General features: G+C 54.6%; 1 protein-coding gene across 1 annotated transcript in view; it reads right to left on the bottom strand.

Moving 5' to 3' along the window:
• Positions 1 to 12,813, bottom strand: part of Cngb1 (cyclic nucleotide gated channel subunit beta 1) — a 64,583-nt gene extending 51,770 nt beyond the window's left edge. Inside the window, 11 exon segments of the mRNA XM_048792016.1 lie at positions 3,055 to 3,091; positions 4,588 to 4,663; positions 5,575 to 5,749; positions 6,103 to 6,142; positions 6,425 to 6,500; positions 7,852 to 7,897; positions 8,662 to 8,703; positions 8,705 to 8,907; positions 9,797 to 9,836; positions 10,112 to 10,169; positions 12,649 to 12,813. Coding sequence (XP_048647973.1) covers positions 3,055 to 3,091; positions 4,588 to 4,663; positions 5,575 to 5,749; positions 6,103 to 6,142; positions 6,425 to 6,500; positions 7,852 to 7,897; positions 8,662 to 8,703; positions 8,705 to 8,907; positions 9,797 to 9,836; positions 10,112 to 10,169; positions 12,649 to 12,813 — 958 coding nt within the window.
• Positions 12,814 to 18,110: the final 5,297 nt, after the last annotated feature.

The raw sequence follows: 18,110 nt of genomic DNA, 5'->3' as shown, positions 1-18,110 counted from the left end.
CTCACAGGAAATTCCTAAAAGTAGGCTTGCAGCCGTCCCTCATCACCAGAATCATGCGTGGGGGTGCGTCTTGAAAAGGCAGATTCTGAGGCCACTATTCTAGTCATGGGGTCTGAGGGTGGGACACTTTTCAGAGTTGCCCCCAGTTGCTCCGAAGCCACTAGTTGCTTGCTCAGCCCCAGAGTAATCTCTGGGAAGTCACTCCTCTGCTCAACCACACTCAATGGCTCCCCACTGCCTACAATCAAGCTCACCTAAAATGAGACTCAACTATCCTGCTTAACCATGAAGGACTGTGGGCTACAGACGGCGGGATGTCACCCCCCACCCCGGGGGACCCACGCAGCCTCCCCCTCGTACCTCTAGCTTTTCCTCCCTTTATTCCCTCTCCTGGGGTGGCCCTCTCCTCACTGTTAGTGTGAGCCATTGGGGGTCTCAAAAGGAGGATACAAGAAGGGACAGCTGCCACCTACCTAGAGTCTCCCAGGGTGGCAGGGAAGCCAGACATTCTACATAAAGTCACCTGAATAGTAAACGCTGGCAACTGATTCTAATTTTTCAAATCACTGTTGGCCCAAACAAAGACATCTATGGGTCACCTGGGACCCCAGGACCCCTAGCTAATTCCTCCTGCACCCCAAGACCCGCAGGCCACAGCCCTCTCGGCCCACCCACTTTTAAAATCTAACCACTGTGCTGCAGCCTGACCCTAGGCAATAACATCAGCCACCATAGGGTTGAGGTGTTCGTCAGGCATGTTTAATGTTGATTTCAATGTCACTGTCCCCCGGCCGGTCCAGAGAGACAAAGTGGCCAGGCCTTAGGAAACCACTTCTGAGAAAAGTGTGTCCCAGGGGGTTCAGACAGAGCCAGTGCCACACGGGGCTGTGCAAGGGTCTTCTCAGAGGTACTTTCCATCGCCTCCCACTGAGGAAGTCCCCCTGCTGTCTAGCCTGAATCTCTCAGGCTGCCCCTGGCCGACCTTCCCCTTGTGTTGGCCTGGGTCCCGCTCCCTTGCCAGGTGTCCTGAGAGGAGGCGGCTGGGGAGCTGGTGGGGCCGCCTCTGGCTCTCCTTGCCCTGCCTGGGAGCGTGGGGGAGGGCCAGCGGCTCACTGACCCGGTGGGGAGGGGTCGATGGCCACCTCCCGCCCTCCACCCCCTGAACGTCTTCTCTTCGGGGTGTCCTTCTTCCCTTCCATCCATCCATCCGTCTGTCCATCTGTGCTCTCCCAGATCCCCTTCTCCCTTGTCTCAGAGGCCTCCAGCCGCCACCCCTGAAACAAAGGAGGAGTCAGTAGGGCAGGCAGCTGGGGGCAGACAGAGGGCACAGACGGACGGACGGACAGACGGTCGGACGGATGGAAGGGAAAGCTGGGGACAGAGCAGGGAGGAGAGGAAGCTCCTTCCCCATGTAGAGGGTTCCTAGTGTCCCCCCAAAATGATAAGTTCAAGTTCTAATCCTATTACCTGTGAATGTGACCTTATTGGGAATAGGGTCTCCGCAGACCTGATTAAGGATCTCAAGAGGTGATCATCCTGGATTTAGGGAGGCCCCTAAATCCAGTACCTGACATCCTTGCAAAGGAAAGCGGAAGGAGGTCTGACACGCAGAGACACAGAGCGAGTCCACGTGGACACTCACGCAGGGTCGGGGGGTCAGCTGGAAGCCAAGGAGCCCAGGTGTGGCCTGCAGCCCCTGAGGCCAGGAAGAGGAGGGGACAATGTCTGTCTCAGAGCCTCAGAAGAAACCCACCCTGCAATGCCTTGATTCTGGACTTCTGGCTTTTGAACTGCTGCCTTAAGCCCCCTGGATTGTAATTATCTGTTGTTTGTTATGGCGGCCCCAGGAGGAGGACCTGCCCAGGCTCCAGGCCCCTGCATGTGTCTGTCCCCATTGTTAGGCCTGGTGCTTCCTGCCCACTCCAGGGACTGCAGGAGGCCCTGCCTACAGTGGGCTGAGAATCCTGAGTCCTTCCAGAGGAGCGAGAGGAAGACAAGAGGGGCCCAGGCTCCAGCGCCCCAGGCGACAGTGTGGGTCCCTTTAACTTTGCCTGACTGAGCAGCTGCTGTCAAGCCAGAGTCCGGTTACTACTCCCACCATATTTGCTCTGTGACCCTGGGCAGCTGTCTTGAGTTCTCCAAGCTCTTGTCCCCCACCTGCCCCGACAGCCACAGACGTCCCTTCACTTCATGCTCAGGGAGACCGTGAGCTCCATGAGAGACTGGGCCCGTCCTGCCCAGAGGCCGGTGGGCTCTGCTGCTCCTTGGGTTGCTGTCACGGCCACCATGAACCCTAACACCTCTCATGGCTCATCCACCAGACCCAAGCCCTGCAGTCAGCCATTTGTCTGTGTCCCAAGCCACAGTGGTCACCCCCAGCTTCAGAGAGCTCACCCTGGGGTTGGACACAGCATTACAGCACAGCGGAAGTGTCCCTGGGAGAGCCTGACCTAGGGTCAGAGAGCCCATGTCCAGGACAGAAAGGGGCTGTTGCTGCCCAAAGGCCCAGCCGGTAGCGGGCTGTCCACCATCACTTACTTAGTGAATGAGTGAATGGCTGCATGGCCAGAGGCCAGGAAGCAAAGCAAGAGCAGATTCTGCCCCAGCACACCCAGAGGGACCTCAATCTCTGTTGCCCAGTCCTGGCTTGGGGCTGGGATTAAAAGGCACCCACATCTTCTCACCCCAGCTGCAGGTGAGGGACAGCCTTCCTGCCCAAGGGTGCTCCAGCCAATGGGATCTGGTTCCCTCAGGGACGCCCGCCGCTCTCCCTCTCCCCACCTGAGGAGAGCCGTGTGCCAGCAGGAAGAGGGCCCATCTGGTTTGACTTTGGGACTGTTTTCTCTGGACAGAAGCCAGGAGCCAGGCCCTGGGGGCCTCCAGCCACTGCCAGGCTCCGGCTACCTGGACCCGCTGAACGGAGATGGCACCTGCAGAGCAGGGGTCTCTCTGGGCTCCAGGTCAGGAGGCCCCAGTTAAACCCCCCACTCAGACCCTAGGATACCAAGCCACCCTCCTGGGAGGTGCACGAGAACCCAGAAATGCAGCACTTACTGGTCTGCGCGTCACACGTCTGCGGGGAGCCAGGCTCCTGTGGGGAGAAAAGGGGGGTCAGGGCTAAGGGTGACAGTTAAAACCGAGTTGGGTGGTGCCTGCAGGAGCCGGCAGGGCTTTTCCTGGGACTTGCTCCACTCTTCCCTGCCTGGGCTCTCCTGCCTCAGAGCCACCCTGCTCCAGCCCTCTCCCACCAGGGCCACTTCCTGGGCCCCCCTCACCACCTTTGCTAGGGTGGGCTCGCCTGGAACCCCCCACCCGCTGGCCTCCGTGTCAGATCCTCCTCCCACCCTCCCAGGAGGGTCCCCTCCAAGCTCCCTGCTCCTCCAAGGCCTCTCACCAGGGGAACCCACTTCCCCAGCCTCCTCCCCAGGGCCCTGTGACCCTGTGAGGACATCTTCATCCGCTAATTGCCACCCAGCCCGTGTGTCTTGGAAAACCGGGTTGTCGCACTTCCTCTGCAGACCTGAGGTGTGGGTAGCCTGTTTCCTGCCCACTTCCCTCCACACAGGAAGCAGCCTTGGAGAGGGCAGGATGTGCCTGGAAGCCACAAGCGCCTGGATATGGAGTTGGAACTCCAGCCACGTGTGACCTTGGCTCGCCTCTGTAGGCCTCGGGTGGCCCATAGAGGACCCTGCTGTGCCCACAGACCATGAGGGAATTGGGAGAGGGGTTTGAGGTTCAGTCTTGGCTCAGTGAGGCAGGTGGGGAGGGTGTCCCCAGACAGCCACAACAAAGGTCTCCGCTTGGAGGAGCGAGGCTGGGTCCTTGAGTGACCCAGAGGCCCAGAAACCGGCCAGGCCTTCCTCTCTCCTGGGCCTACATGCCTTTGCTCACAGAATTCTTTCCTGCCTTCTCACACCCCTGGGGAGTGAGCCACTGTCCGCTCCTTGCTCGGGTGGGACAATGGGGCTCTGAGAGGGCCATGGCCACACTCACTCAGCCTGGACTGAGGTTAGGCTTCCACTCCCAGCTCCAAGAGCTTCTATGAAAATGTCCAATTGTCCCCCAAAAAAGAAAGACCAGGTCCCAGGATCTTGGGGAAGGAAAGACACAGTGACAGAGGCCTTGCTCCCCCCCACCCCCCACGTTGGTGTCCTAGGTTGTCAGTTTTGCGCACGGGGCCTGCTGGTTTCCTATGAACCCCCACTTCTTCTCAGGACATTCCAGGCCTCTCTTGTCACTGGGCCTTGGAGCATACCTGGAGGTCACCTCTACTGGGAAGCTTTCCTTGCTGCTCCCAGGAGGTGCCACCTCTGAGTCCTACACCCTCTCTACTCCCCACATGTTCCCAAAGGACTGTGAGGCCCTGGCAGTGGGCTGGGCCAGCACGTCTCAGCTGGTGGCCACAGAGCCGCAAAGGGTCTGGGTAAAGTGAACATGGGCTTCAGACAGGCAGGCTGCAGGGCCTGGGTTCTCACGGTAGGTGTCCCCACCCTCCAGGGATCAGGCCAACCACCCCATCCTTCCCTGAGCTCCCAAGATCCCCATCCCCCCACTGGCCAGGACCCACTGCCCAGGCCCAGCACTGACCTGCTCCCGGCTGTTCCCAGGGAGCACCGGCTGCGGCAGGGCCTTCTCCAGCCTGTGTAGGAGCCACGCTAGCAACCTGCGGGCAGAGCGGGCTGTGTTCCAGCGGGAGAGCCCCCCACCCCGATCCCTGGGAGACTAGGCCACCGCCAACTCCCTCCACAGGTCAACAGCAGGCCTCAGAGCCCAGCCACGTCTCCAGCTCTAAAGAACAATTCCTTCCTCCCCTCCCCATCCCCTGGGTGGGCTCTGCCTACTGCTTGGGTCCTAGTAGGCAGCTTGGGCACCCACCCCCACCCCACCCCCGGAGCTGCATTTCCGCCCTCTCACTCTGCCAGGGTGCTCGCATTTGGCAGCTCTAATCCGGATTTGTTGTTGTTTTGGTACCTGGGGGCTGAAGCCAGGACCATGCACACGCTAGAAAAGCCCTCCACCACCAGCTCCGTACATCCCAGGCCACCACCCAACCCGATTTTGACTGTATGTCACCCTTAGCCCAGTTCCATTTTCACGATTTATTCTACAGATTTACTTGGGCAGGAGCCCCAGGAGGCCGGGAGAGGCTCTGACTGCAGCACAAGGGTGGAAACAAACTCAACGTCCACCGCGTGGTTAAATCAAAGCTGCCGCGTCCACCTGATGGAGCACTAAACGGCTAGTGGAAGAACGAAATGCAGCTCTGTGCACAAACCCACCTCCAAGATGCATTTTTAAGTGAAAAAGCAACATGCAGATTCCTGCCTATAGATCACCCTTGCTAGGTGTGTTGTTTAAGGAACAGTGTCCTCACCTGGGGAAGGGTGTACCTGGGGAAGGCAAGAACCCGGGGTTGCCCTGGGAGGGACTTGGAGAGTCCGTTGAATTTTCTCCCTGGTGCATGTGTTAATTCCATAATTCAACGTGCTAGTTTTGTGAAGGTGGGGTGTTGGGCTGGGGCCAGGCACTGACCGTGCTCCCCGAGGTGGGGAGAAGACATTTAGGAGGGCTCACCCGGCAGAGTCCGCAGGTGGTGGCAGGGAGGAGGTCTGGAGGCTGGACTGGGGCTCTGGAGCTGGCTCCTCCTCAAGACTGGTCACACAGGAGCTCTCGGGGTCCTGTGGCGTGGGCTCCGTCTCCAGCGGGGGTTCTGGAGGCTCTGAGCAGAGGGAGAGCAGGGGCTGAAGAGCTCACAGCAGGGCTCCACCTGGTCCCTCCAGGCCTCAGGGGGTCAGATCCAAAGCACTAACGTGACCAGGCAGGGAGACCCTTGGGACCACTCCAAACAACTCTAGCATCGAAAAGAGCAGGGAGAGGGAGGGACTTTCCAAGGTCTCACAAAATGAATGAGACCTGCCCCAAGCCTTAGGCTCCCCAGCTTGGACTAGCTCCAGTGCCCTCCCACAACAATCCACTCCCAGAAAGGCCGGAATTGCTCACTGACCCAGATGAAGACCAAGGGTCTCCCCTGAGATTCCCCGGGGTTCCCCCAGCCCAGCCCATAACCACCCAAGCAGCCCCTCCCAGGCCCCCTCTCTGTACCTGGGCCCAGGACAGCATCTGCAGGCTCAGCAGTCAAGCCCTGGACAGCAGGTGGGGAGCAAAGACATTGGTAAAAGCTCTGCACATGCCCCATCCTAGCCAGCTGTCCCTGACCTGAGGCCAGGGCAGAGGGCTCTATCATGCCCCCAAGTCCCCCCATGGCACCCTGGGCAGTGACTCCTCCCCATTTAGGATGATCCCAGGCGAGGTTCACCCCTCTTGGACCCCTGGGGGAGAAACTGCTGGAATAGTCAGTCCCCACCCCTTGGGCTCCCAAATTCTCCCAGGTCGCCAGCTGAGGTCCCTCCTACCGTCCACTCACCTTAGCCGGTGTTGGGGGTTGAGGTAGCATTTTCTCCAGATTCTGCTCCAGCCACCTGAGCAGCCATGGGCTGGGCCTAAGGAGGGCCAATGGTCAGACACACAGGTGACCTAAGGGAAGGAGCCAGGCACACTCTCCTGACTGCCCACCAGCTCTTCCTGGCCCTGGGCAGTGGGACCTTGTACTGGATGCTCTCAAAGGGCCCCATGGTGGTGGGGAAGCTGCCAACCTCAACTTTAGATCCAAGGCTGGACCCGGCTCTGCCCCTGACCCAGCTTTGGGCTCTTGGGCAGCAGGGGAGGAGTAGGAGATGCCTGGATGCAGCCTGGGGGTGGGGCTCCGTGGCTGGCATGGACAGGAGTGGCTTCACGGGAGTGTGACTGTATAAACACGGGACCCCATACTTAGAAATTTTATTATGTTTAATGCACTATTGCCATAAACTGAAAATTATTCATCATTTTAAAGGGGTCCTGCATTTTTATTTTACGTCAATTATGCAGCTGGTCCCAGGGGCAAATATTGGGTCCAAATCTATCTGGACTCCAGAAGCCCCCACCTCCTGAGGGAAGCTCCAGGCCCTAAAGAAAGCTCACAATCCGGGCACTTTTGCAATATCTGTTCAGCATAGATAGTGACCAGTGGCCCTACCTAGCTCATGAACCCCTAGACTAGCTCCCTGACTGGGAACCTGCTATCAGGTCCCCTGTGAGAGCTCTGTCTTGTTTCTTCTCACTTCAATAAGTCCTACTCTTCCACAAAGAAGAAGAGGAAGAAAGAGGAGGAGGAGGAAGAGGAGGACGAAGAAGAAGAGGGAGGAGAGGAAAAGGGGAAACAACATGAAGAAAAGCCTGGTACGTCCTCTACATCCACTCATTCATCTGGTTATGTGTCCCCTGGGTGCTGAGTCCTCAGTCAATGCCAGGTACTATGCTGGGCACCAGGGCTCTGCAGTGACCAGGACAAAAGCCCCTGCCCTCCATGGGCCTGCAGTCTAGGGAAGGAATGAGTGAAGGGTGACTGGAGTTGAGTGTATGATTCTGAAATTACAGGAAAAATCAAAAACTGGAAGTTTCAGGCTCACATTGGGGACCCACAGAGTCCTGAAAGCATCTCAATTAGTTGGCAACATCCAACAATTACAGATGGTACATAAAAATCTATATTTCTAGCTTTTTGGTAAAACGCCAGAGACCTTTGCCACAGTGGGCCTGCAGTTAGAAGGGGTTGGACCTGATCAGGACCCCTCCTGGGCGCCTTGGGCTCACCTGTCCTGCAGCCATCCGGGATGAGGCAGCCGCCCCGCCCACACCCATCAGCTCTGAGAAGTCCAACGCTGTTGCCAACATGAGGCTGAACAACCGAGGACCCCAGTGTCTCCCAGGGCTGTTCAAGCCCTGCTTCCAGTGACCGCGACAGGGACTTACCTGATATCCTGGGCCCCTGGGAACTCACTGGATCCACCTGCAGACCCTGCGGGGTCAGAAAACAGAGACAGGCAGGGAGGGAGGCACCGGGAGGCGGCTCTGTGAGGGCCACACGGCAGCTGGCTGGAGGACGCAGGTCTGGGGTGCAGCAGGGTGAGCAGACAGTGACCGCCCACCTCGAAAAGCTAGAAAAGGGGTCCAGGACCCTTTCACTGCCACGAGGAAGGAATGACAAGTGCCAGAGGGGACAGAGAGGCTTCACCCGATTACACAACGTGCACATGCATTGGAACAGCACAGGACACCTCATTCGTATGCACAGACCTTGAATTTGTATGTATAGTTTAAAAATAAATCCAATTTTAAAGATTTAAATGCATCCACAAATTTTAAATAAAACATAAAATCAGGCCAGATGTGGTGGCACACATCTGTAATCCCAGCCACTAGGGAAGCGAGGCGCTAAGCAACTCAGTGAGACCCTGTCTCTAAATAAAATGCAAAATGGGGCTGGGGATGGGGCTCAGTGGTGGAGTGCCCCTGGGTTCAATCCCTCGTACCCAAAATCAAAACAAATCATAAAATCAATGGGAAGAGAGGGAGGAAGAAAGAGAAGGAAGGAGAGAGAAAGATGGGCAATGGCAAGAGCCCTGGGTCAGCCTCAAGCAGGCACCAAGGGACCTCTCGCACTCAGGCCAGAGCCCAGGCCCAGTCAATGAGAAGCCCTGGCCCAGGTGGCCTCTCCCCAGAGGCCAAGGCCATCCCAACAGCCTCTCAACCCTGAAGAGCCGTCCCACCTCTTGATCTTACCTGTGTTCCCTGTGCCATGGTGCCCAAGGATCTGTGCTCCGGCCTGCCGGGGACAGACAGGGAAACATGGCAGGGAACCCAGGCCAGGCTGCCCCCAGCGGGCCCTCCTCCACCGCCAGCCCCAGCACTACCTGAGCTGGGGCCTCCGTGCCGGCGGCCGTGTGGGCTGCCCTGCCGTTGCAGACGGGCTGTGGTACCACCTTCTCCATGCCTTTCCTGAGCCAAGTCAGCACCCAACCGCTGGGACTGTGGGGGACAGAGACACCAGCCACCCTCAACACCCACCCCAGGGTCCAGTGACAGTTCATAGTATCCCAAGGGACTTGGCTTGAATCAAACCCAGTCTGCACTGTGAGACTTCAGGCATATCACCTTCCTCCTGAGCCTCTTGTTTCTCTCTAAAAAGTGGGCCCATGCTGGGCCTGGTGGCGCACACCTGTAATCCCAGCAGCTCGGGAGGCTGAGGCAAGAGGATCGTGAGTTCAAAGCCAGGCTCAGCAAAAGTGAGGCACTAAGCCACTCAGTGAGACCCTGTCTCTAAATAAAATACAAAATAGGGCTGGGGATGTGGCACAGTGGTCAAATGCCCCTGAGTTCAGTCCCTGGTAACCCCCCCCCCAAAAAAAAAAAAAAGGAAAAGAAAATGGGCCCACTATGCCCAGTGCCTTTGGAGCCCACTCTCAGGCTGCTCAGAACGGTAGGGCCAGCCTCTTCCCCCCACATCCCTGAAGGCCCGAGTCAGCCGCAGTCACTTCCTCCTCATCAGCTGGCTCTTCCAGGGGCTGGAGGGTTCAAACAGGACCATGTAAGCCCTGAGACCTGCCTGGTTCAAACAGGAGCTGCCTCTGGATCACCCACAAAGGACAAGTCTAGATTTCTGGCTTCACTGGGAGAATAAGACTTTGGCTCTAGGGTACCCCTGAGATACATCTGGCCCCCTCAAAGAGGGTACCCATTACTACATCTCTCCCCCTCCATCTCTCTTGGTCACAATGACCATCTGGCCCAGGAGACCCTCCACCTAATGGCTCAGAATGACTACAGACCAAATGCCTGTCCCCCCTGCCCACCCCCCGTGGCTCCCTGGAGGGAGTGGCGGTCCCAGCCCCAGGGAGAGGTGATGGGGGTGCAGTACCTATTCACGTCAGGAAACTCCGCAGCCTGGGCCTGGAGGGCTGTGGGCAAAGGAGGGGCATCATTCTGGGTCTCTGGAAGAGTCCCCAGACTTTAAATCTGGGCCCCCAGAGAGGGCCATTTCTACTCTGTTGGGAAGATCAAGTCAAAGGCAGGGGACAAGGGAAAATCCTAAGGATCAAAAGGCCTAAAAATTCTCCAGGAACCCAACCTGAGCCTCTCTAGGCCTCAGTTTCTTCATCAGTGAAATGGGCTACCACAGCTCTGAGGGGAGATCTCGGCTTCCCTGCCCGCTGGCCGAGCTTCCAGCACTCACCCTGAAGACCTGAGTCAGCCACAGTCACTTCCTCCTCATCAGCTGGTTCTTCCAGGGGCTGGAGGGTTCAAACAGGACCACGTAAGCCCTGAGACCTGCCTGGTTCAAACAGGAGCTTCCTCTGGATCACCCACAAGGGACCCCCCACCCCCAAAGGACTGAACAACTCTATTCTACGATCATCTCTATAAGTTCTTGTGGCCTCAGATGCTCCCTTCCTCCTGGCCTCGGCGGGGGGCTCCCCCAGGGCGAGGGCCTCACACCCCCTTGATGGTGGCCTCCCGGCCTTCCAGCCTCTCAGTCCTATCATCCCCCCAAGAAGCTGCCCCACTTCAGTGGCCTGAGAAGAGGGAGATGCAGTGAAGTCATGAAGGCTGGGGACAGGCTGAGGGGAAAGGAGAGTCAGAAGACGACCCCTCATCCCAGCCAGGGCCCTCCCTCCTCTGACCTCAATTTTCCATTCCTCTCTAGCAGCTGGGTGGAGTCCAGCCTCTGCCATCTGCCTCTCACCTACCTCTGCGGCCACACCTCCTGCTACTGCATCACCTGTATATACACATAGACAAGCACACATGTACATACACACACAAATGTGCACACACACTTACATGGATTTTGTATATGTACAGATACACAGATATGAATGTGTGCACCCACTCATAATCTAGTAACACATAAACATACACGTACAAGGTCAGTGAATACACACGTGAACACATGTACGAACAGAATCTATACACATATACATTTGTGCATAAGTACGCTGCATACTCCAATATACACACACGTGCACATGCAACCACGTGCATATACACACATGCACTCAGGCACACAGATACAAATTGATTGTTTCTCAATCAATCTAGTGTGTAAACATACAGACATGGGCGTGTGCACACAAATAACATTTGCATATATAAAGACAAAGGAGCACGTCCTTTGAGCATGTGTATACACATGCTCAGTAGCATAAATAAGCATATGCATATGCTCATATTTGCATAGAAGTACAAACATGCATAAATACATGTATACTTGCACATATACCAATTTTAGCATGTAACATACATGAACATACATGTTCACACAGAAGATGTGTATATACATAGAGAAAGGCAAATATGTGAATGCATGTGTATTTAAACACCCAAAGGTGCATACGTGAATAAACACTTGAATACATTCCCATACTCAGAAACATGCTTATACACAGTAGCATGTCACGCACCCATGGAACCATATATACACTAATACATGTGCACATACATGAGCACCTGTGTGTACACATACATATAGATGCACACAGACAATGGCATGCATGCCCAAGTTGCAAACATGTGTGCACACAGATATCACACTAAGGACACACTACACACATGCATACACACGTATACACATACATACATACAAATCCTATAGCTGTTTCCTAAACATGCCCTTCACTACTGCAGTAAGGGCCTTTCTCCACCAGGAACAACCCATCTCTCCATCTCCAACAGTTAAGATTCTGCCCCAGCCTCTGTCTAGGAACCATCCCCCACCAGCTTCCAATCTCCAAAGGTGACGCTCTCCTGCACTCCCGTAATTCCCAGTCTGACACATTTATTTGGCCCTGCCAGAGGGGCAGAGCTGAGGCCAATGCGGAGGCTGGCCACATCGCCTCACCAACCATCTCCTGGCAGAATCAGCTGGCTAGGCACTCGTCTGCTGACCCCCAAAGCAATGCCTTATCCATCTGTATGTCTTCAGCACTGAGCACAGGCCCAGCATCCATTAGAAGCTAAATCAATTCCATTTAATTGAGCTGCTAAATTACTTGTCACCCGGTTCCTGAATGGATGGGATGCAGAGCTGGCAAGCTTTTCCTTCCAAGATATGCTTGAAGGAAAATTCTAGAGAAATTCTCCTCAAACTGTGGGACATGAACCAGTGCCAGTGTGCAAAATGTTCTTGGTTCATGATGATTAAACAGTTGCACCAGGATGTGTATTAACTCCCTGCTTCTCAATCAAGAAGGCCTCACTACAAAACAGACACCAACTGAACTCAGCAGTGTACTTAGCTACACAGTAGATCTACATTCTGGATCAAGTTCCTAATGTCATCCTGGACTAATAACAAATAGTTCATTGGCTGGCTACTTGGAGTGGCTCTGCTCTAGACGCTAGGATGTTGGTAAAATATGGTCCGTGGGTCATATCAAACCAATGCTTGATTTTAAATAAAGTTTTATTGGAACACAGCCATGCTCATTTGTTGAAGCATTTTCCATAGCTGCTTTCACACTATAATACCAGAGATGAGTAACAGAGATGGCATAACCCACAAAGCCTATACTAGTCACTGTCTGGCCTTCTACAGAAACAGCCTCAGGCAAGCACTGTACAGTCTTCGGGCCTGAGTGTCCGCCATGTTTCCTTCTGATCTCACCTTTTCCTGTTGTAGAAGGTCCTTGGGGAGCAGGTGGGCCATGCCAGGAAGTCCCTGAGCACAAGGGAGCCTGCCCTCCTCCACCCTCTGCTTCTCCCCAGGGAGGCCCTCTCCTCAGCGGCTGTTTGAGACTCTGGCTCTGGGTTTACCTCCGGTTCCAGCTCTAGCTCCGACTCCAGTTCTGCCTCTTCCTCCTCCTCCTCCTCCTCCATCTCAGTCTTCTGAGGAGTTCCGGGGGGCTGAGGCAGCACCTTCTGGACCCAGCCCAGCATCCTGCTACCTGTAAATGACAGTCCTTAGGCCAACCCAGAGTGTGCACAGTTGCTGCCAGCATCTATGGGCCACTTTTATGGGATACCCATTTGTTTTCCTGCTCATCATTAAAAAAAAAAAAAATCTGCAATTGTTTCTCAAGATATTTACTTTATAGAATGACTCAAGGCCATACACAATTGTGTAGGAAGAGGCCGGTTGCAATAGTGTTACGGCAAAAGATGAAAAATACCCAAATATCCATCAGAAGATTGGTTATTGGAAAGTACCTAAGTGTTCATCTGTAAGAAGTGCACATATGAGTAAATTATGGGACATTCAATACTGGAATATAGGGACCCATTAAAAAGGAAGAGGCAAATCAGTTAGAAATCACCAGAGAAGACGCACAGGGAGCTGAGCCATGAGAAGATCAGTTAGACTCTCTGAGCCTTAGTTTGGCTTGCTTGTAAAATGGGTGCACTGATGTCTTGGGAGCCTGAGGCAGAAGGATCACGAGTTCAAAGCCAGCCTCAGCAATTTAGCAAGGCCCTAAGCAACTTAGCAAGGCCCCGTCTCAAAATTAACAATTTTTAAAAAGGGGTGGGTGGGGGAGGGCTGGGGATGTGGCTCAGTGGCTAAGCATCCTTGGGTTCAATCCTTGATACAAAAAAAAAAAAAAAAAAGGCACATAGGACTAGGGCTATAACCCAATTGGTAGAGCGCTTGCCTCGCATGCACAAGGCCCTGGGTTCAATCCCCAGCATCACACACACACAAAAAGGCACCTAGATAGTTACCTACCTCGTGGGCAGATTGTGAGGATAAAAGAATTAATAAGTACAACATACTCAAAACAGTGAGATCCGGCACAGGCCCAGGGCTTCATAAATGTTGCCCGTGGCTACTCCGTGATATCTAGTGAAGATGCCAATCATGGAATATAATGTACTGCATAACTGCATAATCTCATAATAAATAAAAGTATACTTTGTAATTAATATAAGAATGGAAAATCTGATCTGTTTAAGATAACATTAACCAATATTCATGATTTTTTAATTTTTAAGATAAAACACCCATTGGACCTTCTTTTTGGTTTAAGGTGATTGGTATTCACACAATTCAGCCTCCAGTCCACTGTCTTCTGTGAATGAGAAGTACATGGAACCGTGAGACCAGACCCCTGCAGGATAGCCTGGCCCGGTCACCACCATACAGGTCAACGCACCAACTCCCAGCCCTGGACAGCCCCTTCCAAGGCCATGCTGGATGCCAGCCTGCCCAAGGCCATGCCCCTCTCTGCCAAGGACCCCAGCCCCATGTTGGAAAGGGTAGACTCAGGCCCCAGGATCCCTGCCCCAGCGCTCAGCTCCCCAGTGCCCTTGGCCACACCACCCTGACCTCTGTCCCTGCTCTGGTCTTAGCAGCCCACCTTCTCCCATTCGAGAAGCTGTGGTGGGGACGGAGCTCTGGGTAAGGAGTCAGATCAGCCTCCAAACAGGTGAACTTGGGCCAGACATGACCCTTCTTGTCTTCCGGGTCCCTGTTGGGTGGGGCACATGGATACAGAGATTTCCCAGATCGGGACAGCTCAAGGTCACACGTTTGGGGTCAGGCAGCCGCATGACACTCCACACAGCGAGATCAGTATTTTCATATGAAGCACAAACGGGTCAAAGGTTGTGACCGAGACTGACCAAGCTGAGTTTGCACACAAGTCTGCCCAATTTCAGCTGCCTGTCATCTGCCCGACATCTGCCCCAGGGGCACTGAAGTTGTCAAGAGTTGGCCTCTTCTACAGGCCTGACCTGTAGGTCCTTTCCTGGTGAGCAACAACTGACCGTGACTTGGTATGAATCTTCTAGAAATGCCTGGGGAAGCTGTCTCCAAGCCCTAGGGAAGTTTTCTTCTTCCCCTAGTCACTGCCAGTTCCTCCTGGATGGGAAGGAATGTGGGCAGCCCCACCCCCACCCATCTTGCTGCCACATCTTGCTGACTCCACTTTATGAGGGAGACTCAGGCCAGACAGGGACCTGGGAGTGGCAGCCCGGGGAACCATGGTATTGGATCACCAGCATTTTCAGTATCTTCTTGGAAGCTGTTGAAAATCCAGACTCCTAGGTCCCTCCAAACCCTCTGGGGAGGGTCCAGAAATCTGCTTTTCCCAAGCTGCCCCAAAGATCCTGACTCATGCTAAAGTCTCAGCCCTGCAGAGGGAGGAAGAGGTGGAGAGAGGGAAGCCTTGTCTTTTTGGTCCTGATTAAATGCCTTGTTGGAAGCTGAGCATGTAGACACCCTTGGGGTCCCACCAAGCCACCACCTCATCCTGAATTACCTGCTCAGATGCCAACTGCCAGCCAGGAATCACCTTCTCGCTGCCACTCGTGGACTGGCCTCTGAGGCCCTGGGGGATTAACTGGCGGGGGCTGGGCCGTGTGCAAAGGATTAGCAGGTGCCAAAGGGAGGGGAGGGGTGGAAAAGAGATGATTGATGCCCAGGGAGCCACAGCAATCCCCGAGTGTCCAGCAGGGACCTGGGTCTAAATTTGGGGCCCTATGTGTTGCCAGGGAACCTGCCCAGGTACCAGGGCCTGGCTCCCCTCATACCTTGGCCAAGCCACAGTCTGACTGGCTGCTAGGAGAATAACAGTTTGGAGTCCTGTGTGGTTCTGGGAGACTCCTCGGGGTGACAGGAACTTGTCAACTCAGTCAGCAGGAGCAGGAGGTGTACCCCTGCTTCCCAGCCCCGATGCCAGGGTTCACAGTGTTGGTTTTTTTTGGGGGGGGTTTTGTTTGTTTGTTTGTTTTTTCCTGCTGTCTTCAATAGTTTGAGATCTTCCAGAATGACAGGTTTCCAGGACTGAGACTTTAGATCAAATCTGCATTAGTAGGGGTTCTCCAGAGAAACTGAGTCAATAGATTATGAAGGCTCAGAACTGGGGAGGCCAAAGTCAGAGGCCTCAGTCTCAGGGAGACGTGGAGGGCAGCTTGTGCAAGTCCCACAGTTCAAGGGCCCAGCAAGAGAAGACACGCCCACGCAGGGAGGAAGGACCAAAGAATTTACCCATTCCTTCTCGTCCCTGTTCCATTCAGGCCCTCGTCAATCGGATGGTGTCCCCGCACTGAGGGCCCATCTCCTCCACCTAGGTCACCCATATGCCAATCTTCTTTGAAACACCCTCACAGACACACCCAGAGGTGGGCTTCACCGACTCTCTCAGCATCCCTAGTCCAGTCCAGATGACACTGGGAACTAACCCTCACAGGATCCGAAGACTGGTGGACCACTGGCAGCCTCTGATCTGAACTGAGCTGGACCCCAGAGGGGAGACAGAGACCTGGGGCTCCAGGGCTGCAAGGAACAGGGGCCAAGGGAAGAGGGGCTCAGTGAGGTGGCAGCACCTGGGTGGCAGATGGGGTTGGTGAACGCTCAGCAAAGGGCAGGCAGGGACTTGACCAGGTGCAACGTTTGGGGAGTTCTTCCTGCCCTGGGCAGTGGGCAGCCCCGGGTGTGTTGAGCAGGACAGACTTAGGGCCTGCCCTCCTGGAGCTTGCATTCCAGGGGAGGAGGCAGAGAAGGACAAATTAAGAAATATTGCCAAGTATGCCAGAGCCACCAAAGAAACCGACAGGACAGAGACGTGTCATGAGGGCCCTGGGTAGGAGGCCTCTAGGAAGAAGCAGATCTGTGTGAGCTGAGACATGAAAAGCAAGAAGTCTCTACCCTGAAAAGATCACATGGACGGTGCTCCAGAGAGAGGACACTGCCGGGGGAAAGTCCCGAGGCCAGAATGAGTCTTGAGGAGCAGAAAGGGCACCAAGGGGGCAGGGAGTCCAGTGGGCACAGAGGAGTGGGGGAGGATGGGAAGTGGGCAGGGTGAGACCCCATAGGGCCTCTTGGCCATAGAAGGGTTTGGTTGATGGACCGTGGAAGTCCATGTCTGAGCTCATTGGAGCTGCTCAGCAGAACCCCTTATGCTGGGTAATTAATACACAACAGGAAGTACGGCTCCCTGTTCCAGAGGTTGGAGGCCCATGGGGCAGCAGATTTGGTGTCTGGTAAGAGTTTGCTCCCTACAGATGGTGCCTTCCATGTAGCCCCTGAAAGGAGGGGTGAGCAAGCTCTCTCTGGCCTCTTTTATGAGGGCCCCGTCCCCTTCTCGAGGGTGTAACCCCCTGCCCAATCACCTCCTGGAGGCCCCACTGTTGCATGGAGATTAGGTTTCAGCATAGGGATTCTGGGGGGCACACACATGTAGACCCCGGCCCCTGAGGTGGTGTTGAACACAAATTGGGCAGAATATGCGTGGCTGTTGTGTAGTAGGCAGGCGCGGGAGCAGGAACTGCTGAGGAAGTCCAGCCTGAAGAGGGACAAGCTAATCTGTGACTAGGTGACCCCTGGTATCCCCCCTCCAATGTGGGGCGCTTCAGGACTTCTGATAGGCAACACACTCCCGAGGCCAGGGGTGTGGGAGAATGTTCTTTCTGTTGGCAAGGACAAACCCAGCGCACAGTTCAAGGTGACCCCTGTCCTCCCCCCATAAACATGCCAGGCTGCTCCTCCTCACAGCACCTCCAACAGGACTCTGCAGGAACAGGAACTCTTCCGCCCGCCTGGGCTGGTGAGTGGTAGCCTGCGTAAGCAGTGATGGTCACTCTTGCCTCAGACCTGATGGGGACAGATGACAGAGCTTGGACTAGGCTGGTGGCAATAAAGATAGGAGGAGGGGAAGGAGGTGTTGGTTAAGCTTGGGCACCTGGCAACTTTTACCTTAAATGAGAGCCTGGGTCTGGAGGTGAGGAGGAAGAGTTTTGAGGAGAAAACCACTTCTGATTCGTTAAGTGCAGTAGGTAATGAAGTGTGTGTGTGTGTGTGTGTGTGTGTGTGTGTGTAGACACCCCAATGTCCATGTATGCAAAGTTCAAGAGGTGAATGACCTGATGTACTTATGGCTGCAAATATACCTAATATCACCATAAAGAAAAGCAGCGGTTACACTACAAGACGGGAACAGTTGCTTCTTGGATTGGGGGTCATGATTGAGAAGAGGACTGTGGAAATTTCTAGAAAGTCACAGTGTCCCCCCTTTTCTTGCTTTCTTTTATGCTGGCAGCTACTTTTTTAAACAATTGTATTGAGGAAGACTTTATATGCCATCAAATGCCTCCATGTTACGCATACAAGCCAAGGTTTTTAGTAAATTAAACTATCAACTATCCCCAACATCTGGAGTTAGGACACTTCCATCGCTCTGATGAGAGCCCTGGTCCCGGCTGACAGTCTCTTTCCACTCCTCCCTCCAGCCCAGGCAGCC

Source organism: Marmota marmota, unplaced genomic scaffold (assembly GCF_001458135.2).
Source record: "Marmota marmota marmota unplaced genomic scaffold, marMar, whole genome shotgun sequence".
NCBI classification, from domain to species: Eukaryota; Metazoa; Chordata; class Mammalia; order Rodentia; family Sciuridae; genus Marmota; species Marmota marmota.
Note: the sequence above shows the minus strand (reverse complement) of the source record. Positions and strands in the feature narration are given on the sequence as shown.